At 38.7% G+C, this 19,378-nt stretch overlaps 1 protein-coding gene across 1 annotated transcript in view; it reads right to left on the minus strand.

The window, feature by feature from the left end:
• Positions 1–270: 270 nt before the first annotated feature.
• The window catches only part of LOC100990811 (fucose-1-phosphate guanylyltransferase), a 345,681-nt gene continuing 326,573 nt past the window's right edge, over positions 271–19,378 (minus strand). Inside the window, exons 26-27 of the mRNA XM_055117300.3 lie at positions 4,360–4,439; positions 271–792 (exon numbers count right to left, since the gene is read on the minus strand). Of these exons, the coding sequence (XP_054973275.1) occupies positions 716–792; positions 4,360–4,439 (157 nt within the window). The 3' untranslated portion in view covers positions 271–715. The remainder of the gene's footprint in view (positions 793–4,359; positions 4,440–19,378) is intronic.

A 19,378-nucleotide genomic window follows, 5' to 3' on the forward strand; every position in this document is an offset into this window, starting at 1 on the left:
GCAAAACTCTAGTATAAAAAAATGGCAGGTTTGCATGCATAGGCTGGTTTCACAACTGACCCGATAGCATCTACGACCTCTTGTTCTGACAGCAACAGGTTACCTAAGTAGATCATGGAGCCCTTGGCATGACATGGAAAGGGGACTAAATTAGTGCTATATTTTTGCAAGCTTCTTGACCTAAAAGTTGCTACTGTTTTTACCAATATGGCTGGAAAGAATATATACTCAGTGGAAGTCTTGTTGAAATAAAATACACTCATAAATCTATTTTCTATTTCACCAAAGAATCTTTAATCACAGAGGTGAACACTAGAAGTAACATAATGAGAAAAGAAAATCAACAATGTTCTAAGAAATAAACCCATAGCTGTCAAACACAAGTCTACATAATTCAGCCCAGGAAAACATAATTATTATCTGTCCACCACAGACTTAGGCTCCATTTCCAAGTAACGATCTAAATTTTTTTTAATTTACAAAATTAAAAACAATTCTTCATATACATTCTGTCTTGGTTCTTTTGCACATTATTCCTTAGGCACAAATCCAAAGCCTGCTAATAGTGGGGAATTAAATAGGACCAGTAAAAACAAGCCCAATTTAAGGAGACCTTTGAGAATAAAATGTTATAGTTGGAAGCCAGCTTGCCGTGGTTGGAATCGTTGCTGTCAGTTCGGGGAAAAAACTCTCCTTAGGTATACGCCGAATGCTGTCAGCTGCTGTCCTCAAAGCTGCTACTATTTCGGCAAGAATGAAAATGCATTGGGCTCATGGGATCGGATACATAGCCTGCATCAGAGAAGAAGTTCAGTTGTTACTTACTAGTCTTTCAGTACATCCCCCAATTTTTTATAACCAGCCTGAACCAGGCAGGTCTTCCAGACCATGTGAACAGAGAATCTGGACAACGGTTGCTGATGAGTAGTTGCAAAGCACAAGCAACATTTACAATGAAAACAGAGAGCTGAGACCAGGCAAATATGAATGACGAATGTCTAATTTGGAACCAAGCTGGCCAGGTGGCATTTTGGGTTTGGAGTAAAGAGGGGTACGGCTCAGGCAGATGGCATGTCAGGATGGCTAAAAGCCCAGGCTTTCACGTCAGGCAAATCTGGGTTTAAGCACGGATTCCACTACTTGCTGACTCTGTGACTTTTGTCAACTTAACCTTTCTATGCCTCGGTGTGTTCATCTGTAAATGGGAGAAACAATAGCACTTATTCATAAAGTTGGCAATGCACCTAAGACAATTAGCACTGTCTGATACCAGTGAATGCTAAACAAAAGATGGCTATAAAAAGGAAGGTAAAGAAAAAGGAAAGAGTCCAGGCGCAGTGGCTCATGCCTGTAATCCCAGCACTTTGGGATGGCCCGGAGAGCGAATCATGAGGTCGGGAGATCAAGACCATCCTGGTCAATATGGTGAAACCCCATCTCTACTAAAATACAAAAAATAGCCGGGTGTGGTGGCATGTGCCTGTAGTCTCAGCTACTCAGGAGGCTGAGGCAGGAGAATCACTTGAACCCGAGAAGCAGAGGTTGCAGTGAGCCGAGATCACACCACCGCACTCCAGCCTAGCAACAGAGCAAGACTCCATCTCAAAAAAAAAAAAAAAAGAGAAAAAGAAAAGGAAAAGGAAAGAGCCTTTCTTTCTCAAACCAGATGGCTTTGTTTGTTTCTTCTCCCTGGTAGCCCAAATTTTAAAGGTACATAAAATTCTTAGGTCTAAATACCAGTGGCATTTGATGCCCTTTGAAGCAATAGCCTTGGATGTGTCCAGAGAATTAAACTAGTGGCTCAGGATCAGGCCACTGTCCAAGAGAACCACAGAGCTATGTACAGGGAAGCAGTTTTCTTTTCACTCTGAAGCAAGAAAGCCATTCATTGCTTCATGAAAGTGAGCACATTTGTCAATAGCTATTGCTGCTTTTGCTCCCCTTTGATAGCTGAGTGTTCATAACCAACCCAGTCATCTACATTTTCATTAAGACATCTAGCAGTATGCAGTTGGATCGAAATATTTATTTTCATAAGAAAGGTCTCTTGTCAAAATATCTTAGGTAGCACATAAACTCTCTTAAGAGAAAATGCCACTGATAGTGATACTCCTGTCAACTGGTCTCTCTCACTCACCTCTTTTGGGACTGGCTCTGGTCAGATGTGAGGAAGGTTATGATGGGGGAGGATGAGATGAGGTGCAGTAGGATACATATCAGTAGATCCAAATTCTGTGTAGACTAAAACAAAATCTACCTTCTACAGCAAAATATTTTCTGTATCCAGGCTAAAAATGAGACTTCATTTCAGGCATAGGTAGATGCTTCCATAAACTTTTAATACTTTTATGACCATAATCAGCTTTCTAACATACCACATGCAATTTTACTGGCCTGTGATGTTCCAGTGCCTCTTGCCCCACAGGACTCCAATGGAAATTTGATTGTGGACATATGTCCCCAAAGGGTGGGTGGGCTCTACCCTCAGGAATGATCAGCAAAATCAGTAAGGCATTGAGGCTAGCATTTATTATTGATGTCATTATTGCCAGAAGGTAAGAACAGATGTGTCAGATTGTGGGCCCACTCAGTTTAAGAAGAACTCAACTGAAATTTGACCATAGGCTTTAGGAAAAGACTGAACCAAGTCTTAATGTTTCGTTACTTTAAGGTAAAAGGTCTCAAGTAGAGAGAAAACAGCTATGTGTTTCATTTTATCTCCATTTTCGAGCTCTGCTCTTTGACGGCAAAGCAGGGGGAGAAGAAGCCCATAAAATTGCTGTTATATTGCAATCAGTTTATGAAATAGAATAAAGGGCAATTAAAGCGTTCTTTCTTGTATGATGTGATGCTCCTAATGGGAGATATCGAATGTATCTTCTTTGTTTATAGGTACTCTCACTCCATCCAAACACCCTCCATGTTTTCTTTCATCCCTGAGACAGGTATGCATAGGAAAACCAAATTTTGCATTATTACATCACATTTCTCTTACTTCTCCATCTTGGGGGAATTCTTCTTTAAGAAACAAATTAAGTTAAAGAAATGCTTCATCTTGAAACCTTACCACAAAAGGGAAGACTTCTGGTCAAAGCAAATATTTCAAAGGATGCCCTATGTTTTGTGGTTATGAAGTTACATCTGTAAAGATTTGAAGAAAAGATATTATATCTATTAAAAAATGTGAGGATGTGACACTTGGAGTGCATTTTGCCCCTCAAGAGGATCTGTTACTGGACTGGCCAATTATGTTGTAAAACTGATGATAAAAAGCACTCATCTGCATTCTAGACACGTATTGGGAATCAGAAGCACAAAATTTCCCTTTTTTAAATGTGCCCAAATAGTTTGTCTGCATCTATTCAGAACATATATTTTCCTTTGTTTCTTAAAAGGTTTCTAATGCCTTAGCTAATGAGTCTCTGCAGATGAGGTGAATTGGTGAGGATCCCAAAGCCGAGGGTCTCCCAGGTCTATTGCCCCCTACCCAGGCTCACATCATCTAATTTATTCTTTCCCAAACCCAGCTCTTATAATAAATCTGATCTCTTTAACTGACAGATACTTTTTCAGTCCTTCAAATAGTCAAAGGAAGTTGCAATGGATAAATGGGCCCATTGTGCTAAAATTCCAATTAAACATAGTGCCTCTCAGGCTTAAAGATTGGTAAAAGGACATCCCAGCCCTAACACATTGATATCGCAGCTGATGATAAAGGCAATTGTCCATCCTCTGGCTTCCAGAGGCCTGAAAAAAACTTTGTTAATTATTTCAAAGAGCTTTATTAATTCTTTCTGAAGAAGTCCTGTGTAAAATGGTTCCCATCAAACTGTCCCCTCACCGCCTCTCCAGCTGTTTGAAGGAATGGCTGGATTTGCATTTTACCCTTGAGTGCTTGGCTAAAGGGGAATAGCTCTCCCAACATATTAGGTAATTGTGAAAATTCATCTCTTGTTTTTCCTCTCCCTACCCACACACACTTAATGTGGGGCTTAGAAGCAATGGACTTAATAAAATGTTGACAAAGTATTTGGAATATCATGAGAGGAAGGAGTTTTTTTTTTTTAAAAAAAGAGTTGTACTTTTTTCTATGTACACAAACACATACAGGCACTCACACATAATCACACATATACTTACACACTCATGCACACTCACACATGCTCACACAGACATTATTAACCTTAAAGGTAAATGAGTTATAAAAGACATATAAAATCAAATTTTATACTTTTATATTTTTAAAGCATCTGTCATTTTGGATATTACAATATGCAATGTTTTCTCCCTTTTTGTCAAATAGACATCACCTTCCTAGGGGTAGTTTTCTTAACAAACCTAAAGAATCTGCCTACTTACCATATTTGTCAATGGGTGTGTATTGAAGACTTCTTTTCATCTCCTCCAAAGACAGACCTTGAGAGGAATATTGTCCAGCACTGGAAAATTAATAAAACACAGTTTCACAGTGTGGTGAGCTGATAATAACATTTTTATAAACACAGAATTTTTCCACTCAACATAGATCCCAGAGAAATGGCAAAGTGATACAAAGCAGCTTTTATCTTAACAGTAACTAGTTGGGGAAGAGTTCAGAATTATTTGGTTTAAGTCATATCCAAGTGTGAGTCCTGGCTCTTAAGCATAGGTTACAATTTCTAGCAGTATAACCTTGGGTATGCCATCCTTTCTGAGCCTCAGTTTATTTACCTGTAAAATAGGAAAAGAACATAAATAATTTCCAGTTTGTGCTTGTAATCCTTACTAAAAAGAACTAAAACAAGAACATCATTATCTTAGTAATAATATAAATAAAACACATCCCAAGAAGTATTATTATAATATTATTTTTATGATAATGATAAGATATAGTGATAATATTCATTGCATGATTCTTTTCTGTTTTTATATATATCGCTTTACATATAATATAATATCATTTCCTTATTTTATAGATAACAAAACTGACACTGGAACAATTAAGTAACTTGTCATGCAGGTTTGCTAACAGCTCATCCAGGATTCAAATCCTCATCTTTTAGATTCCAAAGCTGATGTGTTTATCTACTATCGAATATGAATTTCCTAATGATTCCTACTCTGTATTGATCCTTCTCCTTTCTCAAACTCCTCCTTCTCTTTTGCCGATTTGGTAAATGGGGTCACTTCCTTCCCAGTTCATCTGACTCAAAACCTGAATTTATCAAAATCCTCATCCTAACATCTAACTACATCAGTCAGTTAATTGTATATCTATAATCTCTCTAGCATCCATTCATCATTTGTCATTCTCAAAGCAACTACCCTAGTTCCCCCCAGAACTTCACCATGACTGTAGAAGAACTCTTAATTCTCCCAGCCCCCAAGCCAGTTCTTTCCGTTTCAGTTACCAGTATTACATCGTTCAGTTACCTTGAGCCAAAATTCTTGGAGTCCTCCTTGGTAATAGCTTCTTTCTCTCACATTTCTCACTCAATTCAAGTCCTTTTAGCTCTGCCTCCAAAATATAATCCTAATCTATCCATCTCTCTCCAGCCTCAAGGCCTAGACTAATCTTTTCCTCTTTGGGCTTTTGCAGTTTGCCACCTAATTGATCGTCCTGCTTTCACTTCTGTCTCTATATAGTCCATTCTTTGTATATTATCTAGGGTGATCTTTTCAAAATATAAACAGATTACATCATTCACCTACTTAAAACTTTTCAATTGCTTCCCAGTTCATTTGGAATAAAATACAAATGCTCTACCTATAAGGTTCTTGTCCTTCCCACTTCTCAAACTTCAACCCATACCCTTCTCCCCATCTTTTGCTAAATGCTTCTTCTTTTTGGCATTCTTTCTGTCTCTTGAACCCTCCAAGCTCTTTCCCAATTCAGAGCTTCTGCATTTGTTAACGCTGCTTGCAATGCTCTTCTTAATAAACGCAAATCCCCTTTTGCTGAACACTTGCCCTGCCTTCATCTATGACTGCCTCCTCTGCAATTTAGGCCTCAGTTCAGGCCTGAATGGCAGAGGAGCCAATAATAGATCCTGACCACCATTCTGAGTGACTATTCCTCTGCCCATGGCCACTCTCTATCACATCACATCGCCTTATTTCCTTCTTTCAGAAATTATCTCGTTTATTTATCTGTTTACTTATACACCCTCCATATTCTTTCCACACAATGAGGGTGGAGAATTGTTTCTCTTGTTCCCTGCTATATCTTCAACACTCAGAACAGTGCCTGGTACATAAGAGAAGCTTAACAAAGAGTTTTTGGAGCATTTAATAGAATTAATAGATCCTTAAATGACATTCTACCCCCCAGTCATTCAATACTCCCCCCAAAGGGTCTTATTATAATAAAAGCCTTACCGCAGCATTCCCCTGCAATTCCCCAAGCCGATATACCAAGTCCTCTATAGCCCTACTTGGGTCTCTGTGTCTTGTATTCTACAATTCCTCAACTTTTTTTTTACCCAAGTTCAAGCCAGACTAAAAAACTGAATTTTGCAAACATTCCTCAATTTTCTTTTCTCTATGACTATGGCTGAGCGCTCTCAACTGCTTGAATATGGCTATTTATCCCTGGCAGGAAGCAGTATAGTGCTATGGTTAAGAATGAGCATTTTAGTGCCAGATTCCTTGAATTTGAATCCTGACACCATCACTTACTATCTTGGCAAGTTATTTAACTATTCCATACCTCAGTGATACAACTATAAAATGGGAATTATAACAAGACTTAGCTTATAAAGTTAATCATGAGAATTAAAAGAGTTAATAAATTTAAAGCACTTTGAACATTGCTGAAATTTAGTAAGCACTCAATAAAGGTCCAACTCAAAGTTGGCATTTCCTTGAAGCCCTCTTGAAAACTCCCAGTCAGAACTAACCTCTTCCTCTTCCATACCCCTCTAGAACTTGATAATTCTACCACAGTACCCATCAGAGTCTGCCTTAGTGTAGAATTATCTGTATTTGTATGCTAGTGAACCTCATTACACAGATAGCTCCTGGAGGTCAGAGATTATGTCTGACATCTTTAGATTCCCCACAGGGGTTAGCCAGTACTCTGCAAATACTTAAAATAAAAGTATGTATGTTAAGTTAAATAAAATTAAATTCTTACAAAATGTTCATTTGGAGACATCAGATTTTCCTGAAAGCTAACATCAGTTCACACTGATTAATTCTTTCTACCTGCCTTAAAAATGACTGCATCTTTGGCCTCACTTCCTCAAGCTATAGAGTAAAGATGTTGTTTTTTAGAAGAAAGCAATACTTAAAAAGAAGACAAAGTATTGGCTTAAATGGGACATAATGTGTTCTCAATCAACAATAAATATGGCAATAGAATATCACTCAAGACATTTTTCAAAATACAATTTCCCTTATTAATATACCTAACTTCTTTAGAACTCTATCTCCTTTTAAGAAATGTACTATACAAAGTAGTCTTGGCAACACAAGATAATAGGAAATAAATATTTTATCACCAAAATGGCTATCTGGTTTCTTCTGAATAAAAGCTCATATCCAAGCTGCTCTGTTTGTTCAGTTGCTAAATGCAATCCATGTCAAACGACTTAACCTTTTTGCCCAAGAGATACCACATAGGCTGGCTCCAGATGCTGTTCTAGGATGACAAACAGATGGAAGCTACCCATGCCAGGTCAAACAAAACAGAAGAAACCAGACCCTGATCAATGGAACTAGCTGTTTCCACCCATGTGCATCCAGACTTCAGCAAGCATTTCACAGATGCCCGGATTTAGAAGATACATCAGGACCTCTATTTGCTGAAATTGTGGTCAGTGAAAATACAGTGATGCAGCTGCCTCAGGAATTCAACAAAAGTAAATGCAAGCTAATGACAGGTAAGGAAAGCACTCAATTTTGCAAGTATTTCAACATTGCTGGTCAACTAGGTAGTCTTCTTTATGCTAAAAAGATGATGATATATATCATAGATAGCCATATATATGAATTATTAGTTCCTATATGGGTAATTTTGTGGATGTAAAATGAAATTTTATTTTATGAAAAGAGAATAACATAGTCTTTAGGTTAGTTTTTGCATACTACCATGTTATATTAGTATATATTATTTTAGTGCTAATTCAAATTAGCTCCATGATGTATACATAAATATAAAAATGATCATCAGTCACCGTTTTTATAAAGGTGCATTAGGATATGAATAATTTATTAAAATTAAGAACAGAAACAAATTTTTCAAAAATATTTTTACTAATTAATTCATGCTTTAGGGGTATAGATGTCCTAGTGAACATCTGCCAATTAGACCAGTTCACACTCAAATCCACAATATGTAAACTGTATTTTGGAGTGTGCATGCCATTTAGGCCATGGCTTGTCAGAACAAAGTAGCCTGTTTGCAAATGGTCACATTGTCTGTGAATGAATTAATGCACCCTGGGTAAAGACAGGAACCAGGGCATTTAAAACTAATGACAGAAGAGCTAAGAAGAATGGGAAAAGTGCTAGAAGATAATATATGCAAATACAGACTCAACTCCCCAAAGCAGGAGTAAGACAGCCTATAAACTAGGCTAGTGAGTTAATGTACATTATAGGCAAAGCTTCAGAAAGGAATGATTTAAACAGAAGTTTTCTGCACTCTTAGAAAAACACTGATTACTAGGAGCTACCATGGATACATTAAGAAAAGAAAATCATTCTAGATTTACTTTATTATTTTTTTGATGAAGATAAATAATAAGGGGAAATCAATAGGCTAGAACATACAGCTGGATTCTAGCAGAGTGTTGGACAGAATTACTCCTGACTGCTTTGTAAGTAAGAAGGGGAGATCTGTTCCAGATGACGAGTGGTTAGATTCAATTGTGACTGACTGAATATCCACAACTGACACAGTCTTCAAATGGTGAAGGTATTTCATATAGATGACATTCCCACAGAGTTAAGTTGAACCTTAGACATAAACAATAATTAAAACAAAATGCTGCATTTCCTAAGATTAGAACTGTCCAAAAACAGATTGAATTGTTCTAGTAGGGGATACTGTTCCATCCCTGGAAGTCTGTAAGCTAAGGACTGAAGCACCTCTTGGCTCCAGGTGCTGTAGAGGGATCCAGGAACCTACCTGGAGGTCACAAGATGTGACAAGTGACATCCCAGATTCCTCCATTTCTTACATTCTGTGATTCCTTTTTTGTTTGTTTGATTTGAGACACAGTCCCTCTCAGTCACCCAGGCTGGATTGCAGTGGTGCAATCTCGGCTCACTGCAATCTTCACCTCCCACACTCAAACAATTCTTGTGTGTCAGCATAAGAGTAGCTGGGATTACAGGCATGTGCCACCATGCCTGGCTAATTTTTTGTATTTTTAGTAGAGATGGGGCTTCATCATGTTGGTCAGGCTGGTGTCGAACTCCTGTTGATCCACCCACCTCGACCTCCCAAAGTGCTTGGATTACAGATGTGAGCCACAGAATTCTGTGATTCTTTATAAGGCATTCATGAATCATGCAGACTTTGAGAAGCTAGCTTTGGCATGTTGGAAAGGCAGAGTGAAATTACACAGTCCCCATTTAGGCAGGAGATTTTTAGCTTCCTTATCTGACGTGTCCAACATTTGGCCAGGGCTGAATGCCTGATTTTTACATACATGCCACAGCATATCTGGCTATACGTTACCACTGCTACTCAGCATGCTGTTAGTAGCTTTTGTCTAAATACATTTCATTTGAAATGGTAACTGAAACGTGCCATATGCCTAAAGGAACCATTGCATTTAATGCTCCATTTCAAAGGAGGAATTACATTTCCATTTAAGATGAAGCAGAGGAAACTGTAGAGAAACCACTTTCACATAAACCCATCGTTAAGGATTTGAATGACAGGTTGTATAAGGCTGGCACTAGGAAATCCAGAGCTGCTTAACAAGAATTCTTATATAAAAGAAATTTGTAGAATATTCATGTTGCAATGCTTACAGGATAGAGGAGATACTCCTAAAACTCTATGTAATTTAATCCAAAGAGATATATTGTTAAGCAAGTCCCAAGAAGAAATACGAAAAATAATGTCTGAAGAGACTGGGGAATTCTGGTGCCATCTCTTTAGTGTGGTGGGACCAGGAAGTGTCACAATGAATCCAAATGGCTCCATTTAGAGCCTTAAAAACAGACAGTGTTGTGGCTTCCAAACTACAGCCTGCCAAATGTTTTTGGTATTGGAGCAATGAATCATGGTTTTGGCTGTGGGATTTCATGAATTCTCAGAATATTTGCTAGTGCCACAATTGCTTCTGACTGAATTGCATTCCAAAGAAGACTTCAGATGGGTATACAGTCCAAAAGGAATCATTTTTTTTTAAATCACATTCTTCTGAGCGTGGCTTTTGCAAACTTGGGAACTTTGATTTGGTGAATTATAACAGACGTATACTATTTTACATGGCTTGAAAGTTAAGAGTGAAATTAAAACAATTACAGAGAATTGTTTTAAATAAAGAGACCCAGAACATTATGTTCTACTATGATATAATAATAATAATTGCTTATACTTGCAGAAGGCTTTATAGCTTGCATATACTTTTCTATTGATTAGCTTGTAACATTTTTATAAAACTCCTGTGGGGTGTCTGGGAAGGAATTAATTTCACCTGCGTTTTGGGGATGCAAAGTCAGACTCAGAAAGTTCGAATGACTTGCAGAAACTCACAGAGCTAGCCAGAGGCAGAAACTGAACTTGAACAAAAGTTTTTCAGACTTTCATTCCATACTCTTTCTACTAAAACACACTCCATTTAATAATAGCACATGTCTTCTCATTGTTCAATTCCCACCTATGAGTGAGAACATGCGGTGTTTGGTTTTTTGTCCTTGCGATAGTTTACTGAGAATGATGATTTCCAATTTCATCCATGTCCCTACAAAGGACACGAACTCATCATTTTTTATGGCTGCATAGTATTCCATGGTGTATATGTGCCACATTTTCTTAATCCAGTCTATCATTGTTGGACATTTGGGTTGGTTCCAAGTCTTTGCTATTGTGAATAGTGCCACAATAAACATACGTGTGCATGTGTCTTTATAGCAGCATGATTTATAGTCCTTGGGTATATACCCAGTAATGGGATGGCTGGGTCAAATGGTATTTCTAGTTCTAGATCCCTGAGGAATCACCACACTGACTTCCACAATGGTTGAACTAGTTTACAGTCCCACCAACAGTGTAAAAGTGTTCCTATTTCTCCACACCCTCTCCAGCACCTGATGTTTCCTGACATTTTAATGATCGCCATTCTAACTGGTGTGAGATGGTATCTCATTGTGGTTTTGATTTGCATTTCTCTGATGGCCAGTGATGGTGAGCATTTTTTCATGTGTTTTTTGGCTGCATAAATGTCTTCTTTTGAGAAGTGTCTGTTCATGTCCTTTGCCCACTTTTTGATGGGGTTGTTTGTTTTTTTCTTGTAAATTTGAGTTCTTTGTAGATTCTGGATATTAGCCCTTTGTCAGATGAGTAGGTTGCGAAAATTTTCTCCCATTTTGTAGGTTGCCTGTTCACTCTGACGGTTCTTTCTTTTGCTGTGCAGAAGCTCTTTAGTTTAATTCTATCCCATTTGTCAATTTTGGCTTTTGTTGCCATTGCTTTTGGTGTTTTAGACATGAAGTCCTTGCCCATGCCTATGTCCTGAATGGTAATGCCTAGGTTTTCTTCTAGGGCTTTTATGGTTTTAGGTCTAGCATTTAAGTCTTTAATCCATCTTGAATTAATTTTTGTATAAGGTGTGAGGAAGGGATCCAGTTTCAGCTTTCTACATATGGCTAGCCAGTTTTCCCAGCACCATTTATTAAATAGGGAATCCTTTCCCCATTGCTTGTTTTTCTCAGGTTTGTCAAAGATCAGATAGTTGTAGATATGCAGCGTTATTTCTGAGGGCTCCGTTCTGTTCCATTGATCTATATCTTTGTTTTGGTACCAGTACCATGCTGTTTTGGACACATGGACACAGGAAGGGGAACATCACACTCTGGGGGCTGCTGTGGGGTTGGGGGACGGGGGAGGGATAGCATTAGGAGATATACCTAATGCTAAATGACAAGTTAATGGGTGCAGCACACCAGCATGGCACATGTATGCATATGTAACTAACCTGCACATTGTGCACATGTACCCTAAAACTTAAAGTATAATAATAATAAAATAAAAAGAAAAAAAGAAAAAAATAATAATAGCACATGTCAAACTATTGTTCAGTTACCATTTCAGGAGCTCATTGAATTACAGAGCTGATAATAAGTTAAAGGGTTTTGGATTATTTGCACATAAAAATGAACACTAAATTCTTCTTAGAGAAACATCCCTTATAATCAGAGCAAAATCAGAATCATCTTTCTCATGTTTGCTTCATCTTTAAAAAAAGATACTTTCCTTTATCCAACAATTGCTTGCTGTTACCTTGCTATGATGCTAAAACATGAGATACACATGCACTAAACTTTCTAAATGAGAAATTTATTATTCCTCTCAACCCTCTGGTCTTGTGTAAAATTTTCTAAGCTGCATGCATGGATTCATCTTCCTAAACACAGCCTGGGCTATGTTGAGCAGAAAACCATTAGGTTATTAGTGTGATTAAAGACTTCAGGCAACATTTTCTTCCATTCAAATTGGTCCAATTAGTTTTTATGCAGCTAACAATGCCCTCAGGCTACCTGTACTCTGGATGATTTAGCCATTTGGATTTTTAATAAGGCAACACCATTTAAGGCCTCACAAGTTTGCAAACATGTTTTGTAGTTTATTGCCGTCTGTCATAACAATGTTACCTATGTGATAATATTAGCACAAGGATCAATGCCATATGCACACTTATCCCCTTCTTCAAGAGGAATATCTCTAAGTTAGAAGTTATCTCTTATACTCAAGAGGAAACACATACAATAATACTTAAACAGAATTTCAGTTATTTGCCCCAATCTAAGGAACTAATACAAAGAAAAGGTGGAGAAACAGCTTGCTGAAATGCCTAATAAAGGTGTTTACACTAGGATAATAAATGCCTTGCCATAGAAAAGGCTACTAGAGTCATCTGGCTCATCCTTTTGGCATTTAGCTGAAAACAGATCTATTTAAAACAGATCTGTCAGACAGAGTAAATGCCTTTCTATGCTTTGCAGTGTCTTTCCATGCAGCCCACCTTTCCTCTTAGCCCACCTTTCCTCTGGCCTAAAGAGTAAGATGATATTTCTATTAGAGACAGGAATTTACTTGGCCTAACTTTGAAATGGTCCAGTCAGACTCTTATGAATGGCCATTTGCTAATTTATCAGTTAAGTTCAATATGTTTATTTATTCATGGTTTCATCCTGGCTGTTTTCAAAGCATTATTTTGTTTTTGTCAATATTTCCTACTTGACAATGTCCTAAATTGAAACAAATTTATTGCTCCCATTACAGAGAATGGGCAAGTGCCAAAGCATTTAATGGGGCCAGAGGTTAGTGCAAAATATCTCTTTCAGGAATATCAAACCCATCAGTTTTCTTTCAATGGCAAATGTTCCCAGGGTATAAAAGAACTGAAAGACTTGGCAACCAGGTCATGGTTCTGCTTGAGCCATTAGGCAAATATCCAAGGTCTCAGCTCCCCCCATTTTTAAAGGAAAAATCAATTAGGCAAAGAATTATGAATAAGGAAAAATGCAGTGAGAACTTAAAGTGTGTATTAATTCCTTGATGGCTCATAAATTATTAATAGGCTCAACAGTAACCTAACAACACTACCACCTCTCAATTTACCTACTAATTTAAGCAGGTATAAATGAGTCAGCTGAGCAAACCATTAAGAGGCAGACTTTGCATGCCTTGACTGCTAAAACTGAGGAACATACTCTATAGCAAAATCTTTCATATCCCTCACCTTCTATACTATCATCCAGGAAAAAAAAAAAAAAACTTTTTGAGTTCTTGGTAGCATGACAGTCATAAGGCCCACTCCTCACTTCCTCATTTTCCCACCTACCATCTTACCAAGAAGGAAACTGAGGCCTTGAGAATTGAAATAACCTATCCCAGTTCATATAGCAAGGTTGTAGTGAAATCAAGACTATAACCTAGAATTCTGATCTTCTAGTTCTATTTGATGATTTTTATCTTTATTTTTAAGGACAGTGGGAAAACAAAATTGTTTCATACCTGCTAAGCGCCAGGGACTCTACTCGATACTTTACAAAACTTACAGAATTTGCCCCACCTAACAACCCATTTTATATATGAGGAAACCAAGGCTCAGAGAGACTATGTCTTATCCAAGATAACCCAGTTGTAATTCAAACCTAAGCCAGGCAGTTATTAAGTCTTTCTCAACTTAAACCTGTTGGCTCTAGAAGTGATTCTCAAAGTTATGGCTATATCCCTATCTCTCTTCCTTTTTCCATGGCTTTTTATCAAGCACAATGCCAGGAGCTGTGCTATATATTAGGAATACAGACATGAGTGTGATGGATATAGACCCTACCCTCTGGGGTAAATAGAAACGTAGACACCTAACGGCTGGCACAGTGGCTCATGCTTGTAATCCCAGCACTTTGGGAGGCCAAGGCAGTAGGATCTCTTGAGGCCAGGAGGTAGAGGTTGCAGTGAGCTGTGATCCTACCACTGTTCTCCAGCCTGGGTGACAGATTAAGACCCTGCCTCAAAACAAGGAAAAAAACCCATAGGCATGTACAGGTAAACTTCAACACAGGAGAAAGGACATGGTCTAAGGACACTCTCCCTATGCAGAGAAAATGAAGAACACGCCCTGGTTCACAAGGGGTGGGGTCATCCAGGGAGAGAGCAAAGCAGGGGCATGTGCAAAGACTTTGGAATCAAATGGCTGAAGTGAATATATGAACTTTCTTAAAAAAACTTTTCATTTAAAAACTATCTTAAACATAAAGAAAAGTTGCCACAATTATACAGTGTTTATTCTTCTGAAGCATTTGAGGTAAGTTGACAATCTAATGCCCATCATCTCCCAAATACTTTAGTGTATTTCCAAAATAAAGACATCCTCCTACATAACCACAATACAATCATTTGATTCTTCCATCTACTCTCAGACGCCATTCAAGTTTTGCCAATTATCTCAATAACGCTTTTTATAGCAAAAGAATCTAATTCAGAATCACATGCAGCACTGAATTGTCATGTTTCTTTATTTTCTTTCCGTCTGAAATGGTCTCTCAGTCTCTACTTGAATTTCATAACCATGACATTTTTGAGGACGACAAGCCAGTAATTTTGCAAAATGTCCTTCAATTTGGTTTTATCAGAGGTTTCCTAATGATTAGATTCAAATTATGCATCTTTGGAGGGCAGTATCACAGAAGGGATGTTGTTTCTTTCATTGTGTCCCATCACATTTTGATTTGTCCCATTATTGTGTTGTTAATTTTGATTACTTGACTGAGTGATGTCTGATAGGCTTCCACACTATAAAATTACTCTTTTTCTTTTTGTAATTAATAAGTATTTTGTGAGGAGGTGCTTTGAGACTATATAAATATTCTGCATCTCAGCCAAATTTTATTTACTTCTATCATTTATTTATATCTATATGAACTTATAGTTACAATTTTATTGATGTCACTGTCATCATTTATTTTATACTCAAATTAACTCATAGTTGACCACCTGGGGTGCCTTCGATGTATTCCTTTGATATGTCACCATCTTTCTTTGTATCTCTCTCCTTTCTGGTGCAAGATGTTTCAGGCTTATTTTCTTGTTTTGTACCTTCCTTGTGTCAGCCTTAAAGTCTGTCATTTCTTCAAGTGCCTTGTTTCCTTTTGGTAAATAATAGTATTTGGAAATGAGGATCAAGGTGCCAGGTGTGTTCCTGCAGTTGAAGTGCCACTCCTCCCAGGTGCTTTCATTTAGCAGAAACAGCTAGAGCATATGCATGAGCATACATAGGTGTGTAAACACATTAAGACTTCGCTCTGTCAAAGCATAAGTTTCCAGCAACATCTCCAGTTCCAAACCAACCAACAGAGTTGACTCTAGTTTTCATTCTCTCCATATTCACAACACCATTATCTGACAGTGAGAAACCTAGCTCCCATTGTCCTAAATATATTTACTTATTTGATCATTGTCCCTGAATGTACAAATCTCCCATTGCTGTTGTACCCTTTCCCCACTCCAACACACACACAGATATCCTCCTTTACCCACGGGGGCTCCAATATCCCACACCCATGCAGAAGGCTTCCTCACTCTCATGTGTTCTGACACCTACCTGCCTATTCCCCACCTGTCTGCCCCAAGTGGGTCTGCTCCTCACTTACCTGGGGATCCAGCACTCAGCACTGTACTATGTCCCTATGCCATGCCCTCCTCACCCTGCTCAGGCTCCAGCCCCTTGCACTGGGCTGCCTGCCCACACGTACACCTTCTTCACCACTCTTATGCTCCAACTTCCTTCCACCAGGCACTTTCCTGTGCCCATGTCCTTCTTAGCCTGCATGGAACCACAGTGGCACTACTCTGTAGGATGTCCTGCTTACCACTCTTGGGCTCTGGCCTTACTTGAGCCACTATTCTCTCCACCCTTCTCATACATAACGTTTTTCCTGGGCTTCGATTCTGATCTCCTCTGCCAGGGTACTCTCCCACGTGACTACCTTATTTACCATACTTAAGCACTACCACCTTGGCTGGGCAGCCCCAACCTCCTGTGGAAACCCTTTCCTTCTCCCACTTCTGTTCTGACACCGTATGCCAGGCAGTGCCACCCACCACTCCCATCCACCACATAGACATTCTCCACACCTTACTTGGACTCTGACATTCTGCTCCATATCCATTGGGGAAGTCCACCTTACTCAGCCCTGTCCAATGGTTTTGGACTAAATCATTCATGAAGGGAAGGGAAGAGATAAAACAGTAACAATGGTGAAATTTTTAAAATGCTAATCAGATTATGTCACCTCCCTGATTCCAATCCCTCAGTGGCTGCCCAACACATGTAGATCAACATCCTAACACCCTGTCCTGGCTGATAAAGCCCTCGTGACCTGGCCTCTACCTCCTTCTGGAACTTCATCTTGTCCCTATCTGCCCTGTCTCCCCTCCCTATCCACCATAGTGGCTTTCTGGTTCTCCTTTTTTGCTCATGCCTTATAAATCCCACATTTGCTTTTTAGCTCTGCTGAATGCATTTCTCAGAGTCTTCTTATGGCAGACTTGTTTTTGTCATTTACCACTCCATCTAATCTTGTGTTTCCTATTTTCTACTATGCCTTGTTTCTCAGTAAATATGGATTAAAGAAATGATTGAATGAATGAATGATGTTTCCTCCTCTGCAATTTTATTCATGTTTATCTTTGTCTGTTTACTCTGATTCTTTTTAACAAAGTTTGTGGTCATTGGTGAACCTCCTTTCATTTCTTTAGCCACTGCTCAAGGATGAGCCTTATGAGTCTCCGTGTGCCTGGCACTTCACACAGCACCTGGCACGGGCTAGTAAAACTGTTTACAGTGACCTGAAGGTAGCCTTCATATGTTTCCACTAGGAGATGGATTTCCAATGTATACAGTTTTGGGGCTACGTGACTTGAACAAATATAGATTTTTATGCTTTTAGAGCAGGCAGGGATCAGCAAACTTTTCCTGTAAAGGACCAGACAGTAAATATTTTAGGCTTTGTGGACCATATGGTCTCTTGCAACTACTCAACTCTGCTGTTTCAGTGCAAACACAGACATAGATAATATGTAAACAAATGAGTGTGGCTGTATTCCAATAAAACTTTACAGAAACAAGCAGGGAGTTGGATTTACCCATGAGTTGTAGTTTACCAATCTCTTCTTTAGAGTGTCAGATAAGTCCTATACGTGTTGCTCTCCTAAGCTGCCTTCTCCCTTTGGGCCAAACAATGATATCTCAGTGAATGTAGGATCTCCATTCATCTTAGATTTTCATAGCTTCTCCTAGGAGAGGAATGTTAAAGACTAAAATGCATGAGCTAATGGAAAACAGAAAAAAATATCCAATTTATATTTATTTAGTGTTTACCACATATTAGACATGTAGAAATTGCATTCTCACGTCACCTTCATTGCAACCTAATGAAGAAGAAGATATTCTTATTTTCATCCTATAGCTGAGAAATTTGAGACTTGGAGAGCTCAACCAACTTGGCCAAAGTCACAGGTTATAAGAACCGTAGAACTTGAATTTGAACTCAGGTCCATCTGAGCCCAAGCTTTTAACCACTACTTTATACTCAATGGCCACTGGGTAGTTACATAAATAAAAATCACAAAACCAATTTTATTGATGGAAGATAAAAGCAGCAACTAGATTGGAGCCCACAGAGCAATACATATTCTTTTCCCCTTTTGGATTGAGGAAAGTTCAAAGGCCATCTTTGTTGATTTTAGATCTCTGGGCTCCTTTGTGTGAATTCAGATCCCTGCAAGAAATTCCATGTTCCTTTGTTCTTTATGACAAGCCAGTCTGCATGGGAAGGTTTTAAAACTCCCTAAACTCTTTGAACATGCAGAACATTGATCTTCACAAACCATTTGAAATACCCTAAGGAGGTTACAAAATTACAAGCACTGTTTTTTTTTGTTTTGTTTTAAGCGAATGTATACCAAACCTCTGGGACCCTTTGCCTCATCACACAACACCAAAGCTTTCCTCTCCTCCTCTGTGTATTCTTTGCTGTCAGACCCTGAATAACAAAATGATATTATGTAGCTGGGGTGCCTTGTTCTCATTGAAAACCTCTTCTCTTGCCAGTAATGTGGGGGTTCTTACCCCACTCTGGTGTGATGTGCTGTGATGCCTCTTTGAATCCTGGGGCAACACAGGTTTTGACATTTCCTGCTGGGCCAACTGCTGCTCCCGGCTTCTGTATTGACAAGACCATGACTGTGGATGCTGTAAGAAGTTCTCTGTGGCCTTCTGCACAGCCAGGCCTCCATGGTCATATTTATATTGGTTATTTATTAAGCTTTGATATGTGGCACACCAGAAGCACACTCCTTCAGACTAGGAGCCGTGCTTTGTTACTTATCTCTGTAGCCTTGGCATTTGGGCAGAGAGTTTACTTGCAACACTTATTTTAAAAATAAATTTGGTTGAACTGAGCTCCTGGTCATTTCTTCAGCCTCATCTCTCAGACTCAATGTTCTATGCAGTTGGCCAAGTGGTCAGGGACTCAGGGTGTGAATCAGACTGAGCTAGTTTTCAGTCTGGGCACCTCTACTTCCTAGCTGCTGTCCTTAAGCAAAATTTTTTACCTTCCTGTGCCTCACATTCCTTTTTTGTACCATAAGGACAATAACAATACTTATCACATATGTAGGTATTTGTGAGAATTATATGAGATGGTATAC

This window comes from Pan paniscus, chromosome 1 (genome assembly GCF_029289425.2).
Source record: "Pan paniscus chromosome 1, NHGRI_mPanPan1-v2.0_pri, whole genome shotgun sequence".
Classification (NCBI taxonomy): Eukaryota; Metazoa; Chordata; class Mammalia; order Primates; family Hominidae; genus Pan; species Pan paniscus.